This window comes from Rhipicephalus sanguineus, chromosome 1 (genome assembly GCF_013339695.2).
Source record: "Rhipicephalus sanguineus isolate Rsan-2018 chromosome 1, BIME_Rsan_1.4, whole genome shotgun sequence".
NCBI classification, from domain to species: Eukaryota; Metazoa; Arthropoda; class Arachnida; order Ixodida; family Ixodidae; genus Rhipicephalus; species Rhipicephalus sanguineus.
This window is the reverse complement of record NC_051176.1, coordinates 248,044,968-248,058,282: the sequence shown is the minus strand read 5'-3', so window position 1 is coordinate 248,058,282 and position 13,315 is coordinate 248,044,968. Positions and strand designations below refer to the sequence as shown.

At 41.3% G+C, this 13,315-nt stretch overlaps 1 protein-coding gene across 3 annotated transcripts in view; it reads right to left on the bottom strand.

Moving 5' to 3' along the window:
- The window catches only part of LOC119376638 (cleavage and polyadenylation specificity factor subunit 1), a 62,819-nt gene that overhangs the window by 20,649 nt on the left and 28,855 nt on the right, over positions 1 to 13,315 (bottom strand). For 2 of the 3 annotated variants that reach the window (XR_007414517.1, XM_037646403.2), the window contains exons 19-27: positions 12,829 to 12,965; positions 12,560 to 12,661; positions 12,408 to 12,486; positions 12,152 to 12,258; positions 8,656 to 8,758; positions 8,502 to 8,591; positions 8,260 to 8,388; positions 8,017 to 8,169; positions 5,083 to 5,290 (exon numbers count right to left, since the gene is read on the bottom strand). Coding sequence is in view for 2 of the 3 variants with exons in the window: in XM_037646403.2 (XP_037502331.1) it covers positions 5,083 to 5,290; positions 8,017 to 8,169; positions 8,260 to 8,388; positions 8,502 to 8,591; positions 8,656 to 8,758; positions 12,152 to 12,258; positions 12,408 to 12,486; positions 12,560 to 12,661; positions 12,829 to 12,965 (1,108 nt within the window). In the remaining variant the exon portion in view is untranslated. Of the gene's footprint in view, positions 1 to 5,082; positions 5,291 to 8,016; positions 8,170 to 8,259; positions 8,389 to 8,501; positions 8,592 to 8,655; positions 8,759 to 12,150; positions 12,259 to 12,407; positions 12,487 to 12,559; positions 12,662 to 12,828; positions 12,966 to 13,315 lie in introns of all 3 variants that reach the window. The other variant, XM_049411063.1, reaches the window with a different exon arrangement.

The following is a 13,315-nucleotide window of genomic DNA, read 5'->3' as shown; positions in this document are numbered from 1 at the left end:
AAATTTATTTCAAAATTTTATATATTATTGCCTGATGAGTGGAAAGAAAAGATCCGCAATTTGTTTTGCCGCCAAAAATTTTTTCGAAACACAGGAAATCAATAATGACGAAGAGGTGGAGTGGAGCGCTCATCCGCTCTGCTGTTTTGGCCAACTTTCGTTATGAATTGCACAAAATATATTAAAGTTAGGTAGCTGAAATTTATTTACCTAAATATATGCATGTTTTTGCTTCTGCTCAGGTATTTTTAGTTTTTATGTGTAGTGTAGATGTTGTTATAAAAAACCTCAAAAATGGCCCAAATGGCAAAATTTTCTTTACTTTGAAGGTCTTTATCTCAAAAAAGCCTTGTAGCAGAGCGACAAAAATTCTGCATTACGTTCTTCGCATGCTTATCTACCAAACTGCCAAATCTTGTATTTATATTACTTTTCAGTAAAGAGATATGATCAGGCTAAGTTCAAGAAAACACCGAACAATGGAAACTTCTGACGACAATAAAAAAAAATCCCCATTTTTTAAATTTCTTAAACTTTGTCCACTTATTCTCCTCCACATCAGCTTTCAAAATCATTAAAAACATGTTGCATAATATCGTTGCACTAATAGTTACGGCCCCTCCAATGAGACCCTTAGGCAAGGATGGGCAATTCCGACTTCTTGCCCAGCAAGAGTATAAAATGCAGGCAGGATTGAATTTCTTTTTATTAAAAGGCCAGCAGGTACCTAAAAAGGTGTCGCCGGCACTGAAGACGTTAATTTTGAAAATATTTGGTCACTGCAGCGGCCACGAGCGCGGAGCTACCGAGCAGGCGCGCGCGCACCCGAGATGCTCGTTGTAAGAGACGGCGCAGTGAGAGCTCGTTCTCGCGTCCTCAGACCAATTGAGTTCGAAACAGCAACACCTCTCGGGTGACTTGAACGCACGTGCACTGGAGCTTCGCTATTCTATCCGCCCTCTGTTCGCATCGCAGCTAGGCGCTGATAACAAGGCGGAGATGGAAGCAAGATGAGAACTCTATAAGGAGCTATGAGCGCTCTCTTCAGGCACGCTGCTGCCAGAGAAACTGCGCTGCGCCAGTTGCGATCAGTGGAAAGCATGAACGTGGCGCTCCAGTGGCAAAGCAGAATATGGATTGTCAAAGGAAAGAAAAGCAAAACTATCGGTAACCGGATGCGCTTGCCTATCTTAGATGTCGGCAGCAGACGGCCTGAACTGGCCGCGCATTCGGTGCGCTGTTCACACTACATTCCGCGCGGATTGTGCTTTGATCTTACTCTACTCCTCCTGTGCGTCTCATGACGAGAAAGTATAGCTCTGAATGAGTCTATTGTGGAGACTACCTTTCGAAGCACAAGAAGCTTAAAGGAGTACTGACACGAATTTTAAAAAATTTCGGATTGTTGCTCTAAATAAAAATACTGGTGTCGAGAAACCTAAAACGACTATTGTGGTGCCTGGGAATGCATCCTATATATTTTAATTAGCGCCACCTTAAAAAGAACCTTTCGGTTTCGATATCGAGGGGGTGGCTTCTCAGTGTCGTTTTATAGCAGTGTGACGTCACGGAGATACAGAAACTCGCGACGTACTAGCGGGAAATCCGTCATCTGCTCGTGGTGCAATAAACAACGATGAGTGAATTGTCGTCCAGTGACCCTGACAGTGATTTCTACGATTTAGGCTGCATGCAGGACGCAGAACTCGCGAACTTGGAGGAACTGTCTTGACTCGTCGGGATAATGTCCTTGCAGTGTGGCTGGCTTGCAAATGCTCAGCGACGAAAACTTCGAAGTCAAATTAAAATATTTTATACGTGTTCTCCGACTCCAGTGTGTGGACAGCGTGGACACTGCATACCAACGAAGCAAAAAATGTCCCTTTTGCGATGTCTCAAATTCGTGTCAGTAATCCTTTAATTATTGCAAAGAAGCTAAAATTTCACAGAGTTACCGACCTAGACATAAATGCTTTGAAGGAACGTTTAACGCCCGAAAGATCAGTGACTGTCAGTGAGACGGACTACTTGTGCTGCGCGTGCTTTTGCTACCACTGCAATGAAAGATCTTCACGGAACGCACAGTTTAACGATGACATTCTTATGCCCCCTGAAAAAGAAATCGACGCAATTAACCAGATCACTGCGACTACCGGTGCACGTGCGTTCAAGTCACCCGAGAGGTGCTGCTGTTTCGAACTCAGTTGGTCTGAGGACGCGAAAACGAGCTCTCACTGCGCCGTCTCTTACAACGAGCATCTCGGGTGCGCGCGCGCCTGATCGGTAGCCCCGCGCTCGTGGCCGCTGCAGTGACCAAATATTTTCAGAATTACCGTCTTCTGTGCTGGTGACACCTTTTTAGGTACCTGCTGGCCTTTTAATAAAAAGAAATTCAATCCTGCCTGCATTTTATACTCTTGCTGGGCAAGAAGTCGGAATTGCCCATCCTTGCCTAAGGGTCTCATTGGAGGGGCCGTAACTATTAGTGCAACGACATTATGCAACATGTTTTTAATGATTTTGAAAGCTGATGTGGAGGAGAATAAGTGGACAAAGTTTACGAAATTTTAAAAATGGGGTTTTTTTTTAATTGTCGTCAGAAGTTTCCATTGTTCGGTGTTTTCTTGAACTTAGCCCGATCATATCTCTTTACTGAAACGTTTTATAAATACAAGATTTGGCAGGTTGGTAGATAAGCATGCGAAGAACATAATGCAGAATTTTTGTCGCTCTGCTTTAAAGGGGCCCTCCAACACTATTCAACCCCCCATTTTTTACTTGCGGGTTGCGTAGACTGATGGCTGGGGATAATTTTAGCATAAGTTTAAGCACCGATATCAAATTATTTAGTATTTTAATCACGCGTTGAAGTCGCTACATCGCTGCTGGCCGCATCAGCGCGTAGTGGCGCTTGCCAGAACTATTGCGGGCGGAAATGACGAAGATGGGCGCTGGCCTATGATTGGATAAATGTAACGTTAGAAGTAATAACGTTGTTGCATCAAAGTTGAGATTACTATTGTGTTTCGTTTTTCTTTTCTGTGCTTTTTCAATGAACTCCAAATAGCCGCCGTCGCAAAAAAAAATACCACTACAACCACAAAGTACGACCGAGGCGCCGGTTGCCATTTCGCCTCTGGTTGCTCTGGCTTTCCTTTTTTTTTTTTTTTGCCTGCGCCGGTCGGATGTCCATATGAAACGCTTGCCCCTCTTCCTTCTTTTTGCGTCTGTACGTTTGCGAGCTGCCTCTTTCCGCATGTGCGGTAGGCTCATGATTGTTGTTGAAACGGTGCAAGTAATCCTCTTCGTTGAATTGTTGTCGCTGCACACTTGTAACTCGTCGGGCTGCTCACCCAACAGCCCGCGTAGGGGCGACCGTGTTTAACCGCCCATGCCGCTCCACAAATTCCCTTCTCAGAATGAGAAGAGGGAATGACATGGAATGTCGTTGTAAGGAACAGTAGACAAAGCCTCCCCAGCCTCGCTACGAAGCAGTAGCGCCCGCTCAAGTTCTGACAAGTCAGGAGGAACCACGTTTGTTACTATGGCAACGACGTCAACAATACGTTGGAAAGGAGAAGCAACAATGGTGTGCGAGCTTCCCCTACGTAAGAGCTTTCAGCCCATTTCATTGGAGCGCCATCCGACGTCACAGCAGAGAGTGAAATGTGGTCACGTGACCCCGCGAAAATAGAGTTGAGGGCAGGCATTTTTTTTCTTGTATTTTGGATTTTCTAAATTGAATAACTTCGTACTGCGTGCCGCTATCGCTGCCGTTCTTGCTGCACTAGTTCGTCCGTACTTCAGTCTACGCAATCCACGAGTAAAAAATGGGGGGTTGAAGAGTGTTAGAGGGCCCCTTTAAGGCTTTTTTGAGATAAAGACCTTCAAAGTAAAGAAAATTTTGCCATTTGGGCCATTTTTGAGGTTTTTTATAGAAACTTCTACACTACACATAAAAACTAAAAATACCTGAGCAGAAGCAAAAACATGCATATATTTAGGTACATAAATTTCAGCTACCTAACTTTAATATATTTTGTGCAATTCATAACGGAAGTTGGCAAAAACAGCAGAGCGGATGAGCGCTCCACTCCACCTCTTCGTCGTTATTGATTTCCTGTGCTTCGAAAAATTTTTTTCCGGCAAAACAAATTGCGGATCTCTTCTTTCCACTCATCAGGCAATAATATATAAAATTTTGAAATAAATTTAAGAGGTCGACCAGCCATCGTTTGTTCGATCTTACGTGGAATCACCCTGCTATGCTACATTTTGCAAAATGCTTATGCCATTAGAGTGGTATATTGTGAGAAAAGCTATTAAGGGTGCTGTTTCCTATGCGAGTGACCTCTCCATGCTTATCAGCTGCTGAAGTGCTCCCGTATGTGTCTTCATGTGCCTCACTTTGGCCTTGTCCTTGACTCCGTCGAACACCCCAACACACAAAAAACTTGGTGTCATGAAATTCTCACAGGATAAGATCACATATATATTGCAAACTCTCACCTGTTTACAAAAATTAACATCACTGCATTAATCAGCGTAAAAGACTAAAACACTCAAAAGAAAGGATTCTTACTAAAAATAAGCTGTTTTATAAAAAATTAAGCCCTTGGAAGCACAGAATCAAATACTGTACTACATGTTGTCCACTAATAATTTCATATTGCCTTTACACAAACAATACTGTCCTAGAAAACCTTGCTAGATATATAAAGTGCAATATTAAAGTTGGTCAAGGCTAGAGTATATGCATAAGTAGACATTGGCGCTAGGTGAACATCACCTGTGTATCCTAAATGAGAAATAACTTTTATTTTAGTCAATCTTTAGTTAGCTAGAATTGCTATTCAAATCATTCTTGAATCACTTACCACAAATATAAGTGGAACTGAAAATATGGCAATGTTTCTCAAACGAAACATTGCAATTAATAGGTGCTTTCCTGTTGGAATTGCCTTGCTACAATTTGGTGTACAATATTGTAGTGTCTGAATTCTAGGTTTTGCCCAACGTTTTACAGAGGAGTTAGACACCACGAACATTTCAGGGAAGCAAGCGGTGAAATACGAAACGCACCTCGTTCCAGTAGCTCATACTCTTTCTCCTCGCCTGTGAATCGGACCAAATGGTTACAAGGGTCTGGCTGGCTAGTGACAACACAGTACGTCTTGCTATCCACATGGTAGTTGACAAAATGTGGTGTGCACCGCAAAGGCACCTTCCTCACTGGCCATGGGGCATCGTAAGTCAGATGTGTTGGAAGTGTACTGATCCGCAGTTCTCCCTAAACGCAAGACCAGAGAAAGGAAAAGGTTTTAAACTGTACAAATAAAGAAGCGTAGCACACACTTCCCTTTAATAAAATATCTATACATTTAAACCACGGTATAATGAAAACATTAAAGTAAAATATTTTTAATTACATCAAAACATTGTTATTATTGAAATTCAGCATGCAAAGTATGGTTGCTGATAGATCTTTTAATTTTGCACAAAAGGTGCTCAAAGAAAAGTCTGAATAGTAGGGCATCATGAAAAAACTAATTCCAATAACAAAAAAGTAGAGCTGTGCGAATAGCAAAATTTTGGATGCGAAGCGAATTCGAATATTGAAGTGTGAGTGCGAATTGAATAGAATATTTTTCGAATATTTCTCGAATACTTTTCAAATACTTCGAAGCGAAATTGCAGAAAAAAAAGTTAGAGAGGATTCCTAAGCATATTCTTATGAGGTAGCAACACGAAAGTGTTTCTTTTCGCTAAGGTTGATGAAGCGCTGGCGGGGTGGTGTTTCATAGTTGTCTTATCAAGAATGAGGCAATGTAGAGGCTGAATTGGATTTATGTACATGATTTGGTGCGACCAAAGTGTTACCGACAACACTTTACACGTGATAGGCAGAGATGCCACTTCCTCAGCCTCTCCTCCTCTTTCAACTTCTGTGGAAGCCCAACTGATGTGGCGGACAAGGGTGTGCTCCCTTCAAGTCCGGAGTTCCAAATCTGCCTCGTAGACGTCGATATATAATATCTAAAATTTTGGATGCTAAAAAGCTTCGGCATCCGATTTTTCAGACTTCCTGCCCAAATTTCAGGTCCAAAACAGCATTAATTGAGCCCCCACCTCTGCCACATCTTTCATCTCCAAGTTGGAACCACCGTTTTCTTGAGTTAATACATTGGCGACCGTAGCGGAGCTTGAAAGGCAGCTTTGCCGCAATACCGGGGTGTGATGAGGTGAAGCATATTAAAAATCTAGGGACCACTTTCAAGTGGACATTGACTCTCTCTTGCCTAAGTTCGACAGTACCGGTGCTTGAAAGGCATCTTTGCCGCAATACCGGGGTGTGATGAGGTGAAGCATATTGAAAATTGGGGATCACTTCCAATCGGACGTTGACTGTGTCTTGGCAAAGTTCGACCGTAGCGGAGCTTGAAATGCAGCTTTGCCGCAATACGGGGGTGTGATGAGGTGAAGCATATTGAAAATCTAGGGACCACTTTCAATCGGACGTTGACCGTGTCTTGGCAAAGTTCGACCGTAACGGAGCTTGAAAGGCAGCTTTGCCGCAATACAAGAATGTAATGAGGTGAAGCATATTGAAAATATGAAGGGGTCACTTTCAATCGGACGATGACTGTGTTTGTTTTTGCGAAGTTCGAATAGTTCGAATAGTAAAATTCCAGTGCGAATCGAATCGAATAGCAAACACTATACGAAAAATATTCGAAATGTCGAATATTCGCACACCCCTACAAAAAAGTATTCAGTTTTGTTGAACCTGAGAGCCGCGAGCCATATTTACAGTTTGATGGTTGACAAAGTCCTCCCTTTAGCAGCTCTAAGTCACACACACATGCACACAAAACTAATGAAACGAAAGTAAAACACAGTGGTAATCAGTGTGATTAAAACTATTGCGCGCATTTTGCCACTGTGGCTTGCCATTGAAGCCTAGTGTAGAGACCAGAGTGGTGTGACACTGCTCTCCACTAAGTCAGATGAAGGTGCAATGTCGACACCCGTCGCATGCCCAACACAAAAGCAGGAGAGCTGTGGCTCAATATCGTACGAAAGTTAGGTAACAACCTGAATTATGGCACCCTTGTTCACAGTGGCCGTGTTATATGTCACATAAAGTGTGATTAACTCTCCACAGACATACCAAACTCAAATGCATATAACTGGCCCTGTAGTCTGCAGGAAGACATGCCCAAGAGCTGAGTGCAGGTTTCAGCTTTACAGTGTGCAAGACAGCTGCACACAAGATTCTTGCCATGTGTAAAGCCTGATCAACAGTTGCAGCACTGTTTATCATTTAGGTAGAAAAATAGCAGAAAGTCACAGTGGACTATCACTCAAATGATCCAATGTCAGAATTATTTGAGCTTTATTTATATCAACAAGCTTCAACAAAAACTGATTATCTATGCAATGCAACTTATTTTTAATAAATGAGATGGTCAATATCGACAACAAGTGGTCAATACACCTGTAGTCACCTCTCCTCTGCTGTACATACTCTTGTCTCCATTTGCTACTTCGAAAATCAAGAGTGATATACTTCACTATCACCACAGCTTCTACAAATTTTGCACAAGCCCTACAGTTATCAGTCCAAGAGCATGAAGTTTAACCATGAATGCCATTCTCTCAAATTTTTAGGGTGAAAAACCATTCAAGCCTTGGATAAAATGTTTGCTTAAACATCATTACCAGGAAGCGCAGATTGTGTGGTATGTATTGATTTGGTCAACTATTTTGTGTACAGCATGAATTAAACATCCATGAGAGGAAGTGTCCTTTCTCGACAAAGAAACTGTTGACGCATTTTTTTCTCCATGCGACCTTTAAGAAAGACCCTTTTCTTTGGTTTAATGCAACATTTGGAAAGAAAATTCTGTGGACTCCAACAACAAACTTTCAGATTCCCATTTAATATAATTTATGCTGAACTTACCAAAGAGTGCCAAATCTATCAGATGGCTAGAACTCCCTTTTACTGCTTACCTGCTTGTTAAAGTGGAGAAATCCCTTGGGACAGTTGACATTGTGAAATGGGGCAAAGCAGTGGATCGGACCATCCACAAACATTGGATGACAGCGCAACTCTCCACGTGAGCTCATGAACAACCAGTATGGCCGATAGCCACAAAGAAACACCTAGAAGAAAGCAACAATCTCGTAGAACAGGCCAGCAATATCAAAAGCACAGAAAATACAGTGAGAAAGAAAAAGAAGAAAGAAACTGACCCCTGAGTAACCAGATATATCAGAAAATGGATGGAGCCACTGTCGACTTTGAAAAGATTTTTCCTCCTCTTCGTTTTCAGGTTTCTGTGTCTTGTACTTCCGTTCCCTCAGAAAAATATCATGTGACATCTGCAAGTAATAGCCACTGGCTTCGGATTTCAATGTAACAGCGAGCTCAGAAAGTAACCATATACAAAAATACATTTATGAAATAAAATTTTAATACATGCCCACGAACCCACCTTTTTGAACCTAAGTTTCAGATGACCGTCCCTCTGTGTTTCATAAAAAGGAAAAGCTTCATAGATGAGCAAGTCTTCATCAACCCTGGCCTGAAATTTAAATTGATAAGATGTAATAAAACATTTTTTTCACTACTTATAAAACCATCCTTACAAGAAGCAGAGGTCTAGAGTGTCTGATTCCTAGTCCCACAACCAAGATTTCATGAACTACTGGCATTGACTCATGAGACATGTCGGAAAGCTTTTCAGATGACCTGCACGCAAAAAGATCAAGAAAAAGATTGCTTACATTAGATAAACTAGACAGAAGGATTGCCATATAAAAGTGCCAAACAGTAATAGAAAAGATATTGCAGCTATCACAGTAGCCATGTCGGTTGGATCAACCTCATCAATTTGATGTACTATTATCGCACAAGTTAACTAATTCCATTGTGTAGTGCAAAAAAGTCACAGTTTCGCCGCAACGGCGAAGCAATGAATGCGATAGCAATAAATTGTAATGTAACGCGAAGAATGGAAAGCAGCTCGAAATTGCCAGCGCGTCGCTTGAGCCCAAAAGACGCACGAAAAGAACACACACAGGACGAGCGCGAACTAATGCGTCACAGCTCGACACTTTGAAGCCCACTGCGGAAACATAAAGCAGGACACACGAAACGAACGAACAGGTACACACAAGACGAGCGCGAACTAATTGTCACTTTTGTTACTTATTTCTGTTTGAACAGCGGGCTCCTTTCGCAAACGCGGCCGCTGCAGCGAGCCGTTAGCAGGCTGAAAGACGGTGCTGTCGTGGCCAAACGTCTAACGCGGCGGGCTGCAAATCGAGAGGTCGCCCATTCGATTCCGCGCGTCGGAAAGAATTTCTGAATTATTTTTCTTTATGGCTTTTCTATATATATACATACTTATACATATACGGTGAATGACGGCGACGGGGACGGACATTTTCCAGCCGAGACTGTCCATATAATTGCTATCGCAATAATATTAAAGAAAACTAATGCTGAATTTAACATACACTACCAATATCCTTGAACTGGACCACAATCAATGAGTATGAGATTCTAGTAAGGTCCCACAAAATGAATAAGCTAAAGATTGTGCAAAACAGAGTAGGGACGGGCGAATACTAAATTTGAGGATCGAAGCGAATAGTGGCTTGGTCGAATGATTTTGAATCAAATAGTTTGAATAGTAATATCACACATTTTCAAGAAAAATGAGCATTTTTGACATGACCCAACTAACTTGCACAATATTTTTAAGAAATGGAACTAGGCGTGTGCTAATGTCACTTTTTACAATGTAACCTGTTATATACTCAACACGACAGCCGATTTTGGTGGCATAGTTGTCCATCGCAGCTATCATGCACAATGAGGGAAAAAACAGGTTTGAGGCAAGCTTGAACCCAGGCCTTCTGAGTGGGAGGCAAATGTTCAACCACAGAGCTATGCCAGAGCTTGAATAGTTTTCGAAAAAGGAACCTATACAAGCGGCACACATGGTAAAGAAACGCGTAACAGATGCAAGAATGCATGGCAGAAGTGTAGAATCGCACCTGGCGTCACACCGTGTGAATTGTTGAACAAGTGGGTAGTTTAATGTTTCCCACCCCTTACAAAGGGCTCAGCAAAATAATTCTTTATCATCCTTATTATCCACCACAGCAGCAACAATGTGCATAGCTACATAGGTACGCATATTGCCTCAAGAATGTGTAGCGGGTGCTTTGCTACTTTGTAAAATATGATTTATTGTGTAGTTGGCGCCTCACAACTGTACTTGCAGACGCCCTAAAAGAGTTTCTAGCGGGCTCTATGAAGGCTGCTCCGGCAGCTTACAATGCGACTGTGCTACGTATTCTGCGCAGGCCTAAGGTTTTCTTGGTTCAAAGCAAAGTGCAAACAAATTCAAATAATGGCAGGATTTCAATAATAATAGGGCACAACTTACAAGCTGTGAAATATCTTACATTTAAAATTTGCTATACTTAGCACGTATAAGCCCTTATAACATGCTTTTAAACTTTAAAAAATTATTCGAGGTACAGGTAATACGTACGGTCTTGTCCACATTTAGGGTGACCATTGCTCACTGTGGCAGTGCTTTACAGAGCGCTAGCACATCCGTGCATAGAAGCAAAGTGAAGCAGGTGCACAGGGATCCATGGGAGGTGCTTCACTTTGTCTGCTACAGTGCTTGATGCGGCCCTCTTGCTATGCTGTGCAGTACAGCAGGAACAGCGCGTCATTGTGCACCTACGCCGCTTCAATGCGTGGCTGCACTGGATGTACTGGCACACCGTGGAGTGCGGCCACGGTGAGCAGTGTTCCCTTTAAAAGTGGACGAGCTTGTACCTTTAACCTTTAAATGTGGCTTCGCGGCAGTATGGATTTCCCCCGGATAAGTGGTTTCACGGCAGCGCATCCCCAAGCTGCAGTGAAACCACCTTTTCAGGGTGGCTACATGCAGTCAAATATATGTCTATTGGTTCATTTCAATACTTCGAAATTTCGAATAATATAAATTCGTGTAGAAATGAATTCGAATACTGAAATATTCGTTCGAACATTTGCCCATGCCTCCAATATAGTTCAGCCAGTGTTACGCACAAGGAATGAGCTCTTAAGCTTCCGTCAATGTTAGTAAACACAGAACAGCTCGCCACCTTCGTTACTTTATTATTTATCTCAATGATGAAACAAAATTCTCCATTTTTAACTGGAAAGCATTTGTATACTATGCACTCCTCTGTCTTCATTCTAAAAAATATATTCAGAATGGTAACAGCCTCCAAAATTCCGCTACTGGCACTAATGATAAATCCCATTTTAATGCAGCTTTACCAAACATGTATGGCTGTGCAAGAGTTTTCGTTGTGCCAATGGAGAGCTTTGTTATTCTCAAATGTGTTGAATGTACTACCTTGAAGTGCATTTCTATTTGCTTAAGAGGTCAATTTGGTGTTAGTACTAAGAATTGTACATATATGCACGTTTAATAAGCATATAAGATATAGACTGATTTGACTTGCAACATGGATTTTTGTTTTCAATGCTTTTACTGTTCTGTCACCGCAAGCTATTAGCAAGAAAACCCCGAAGGAAAAAAAAAAGAAAAGAAAAACAGCACAAAGGCAGAGACTAAAAATAAACAGGTACAATTACAATGCACAAGTGTTGTAGAGTACCCACTTAACTGTCCCCTGTCTGACTTTAAATATACATTTCCCTTTTATCTGGTCTTGCATCATTTACTACTACTTGTAACAAGTTCATTGTATTCATCAGGGTAGTGCAATAAAAAAAAGTAAATGAAATGCTACTACTCTAAATAATCAATATAGTATAAAAAGGATATGCAATGGAGTAATACACAGTGTAAATAATTTAAAGGTGGAGAGCTGTCAGCAGGTTCAGCTTGTTCATAGAATAAATTTGAAGCAACAAATATACATAAAAATAGCTGCCTTTGACGTTCATTGCTGGCCTCGCTAGAGAGAACCTGCATGGCTTACAAATGATGCGCATTCACACAGCATGCAGTAGGACAACTGAGTAATTATAAATGCTTAATATACAAAAGTTGCCAGTAACAGGTGTCATAATAACTACATGATGGAATACAAAAGACTATACTTTGTCCCAGATGGAGCAGTCATCTGAACGGAATCCACAAGCACCTTCTGTCCCATTGGAAAATTTTTCACAAGGAAGCACAGCTTGTATTCAGGAAGTGAGTATATCTAAAAGAAAACGAAATATGCATACAGAACGTAATTTTATGAAAATGAAAAGTGACCTGATAGTACAATGTGCTAGGATCACTAATCCAAAAATAATATATAAGAAATGTAAACTTTGTCAATGAGGTGAACCACAAAGAGAAGCTTACCTCTAAAACGCCGTTTTCCCTTGCTACAAACAACCAATAAGTCGGTGCCACTTCCTTGATTTCAAACATGGATTCAGCACTGCAATATCAAGCAAAATTACATGCCCAAATAAAACAGAAAAATAAGAAATAAACACTGAATATGGACCTACTCAGACGGAGCTTCCTCAGACGTCATGCGAACTGGTTCCTTTTGAATAGGATTTTCCTCTGATTCACCATAAAGCAGCTCATCTTCATCATCAAGAAGACCACTACAGAAAATTAAGAAAGAATCATGTCACAACAGCCACACCAAACCTGTAAAAAAATTTCACCACAGAACAGCAAAAGTGCGAGCAAAAATTTTCATTCATTTATCTCAGCGTTATGTTGGTAAACATTTGTCACAATGAGGACCTTAACAATAGCTCAGCCTTACTTTGATGACATGTCAATGGTCTCCTTTGGGGGTGGCAGTGGTTTCTGTGGCTTGGCTGGCTCATCTGGTTCTCGATATTGAGTGGTAAAAAGACCACTTACGTCCTTGTACACACATATGCTCAAAATTTTTGCTTTCTGTCAAAGAAGAAAGATACAGAAAATACAGAGAGAACACTTGATAACAGGAAGAACATACAGCAATAGCCACCTCGACACAGCACCCCTTAGTTTGCACTTGAAAACACAGAACAGTAAACAATATCGAAGATTAATTTTTTTTATACTGTTTCTGCAATATGATCTGCAGACGCCTCTCCACCGGCAATAATTCAGGATGATGGTAAATGTGACTAAACGATCATGCATGTTGTGCCGATCTATGACGGTGAAGTTTAATGACTACATCTTTTATCAAATTGAGCGATGCAAACAATCATGCTAAATTATTGCTGAAGAAAAAGAAATCAATGCACTAAGCATGTGGC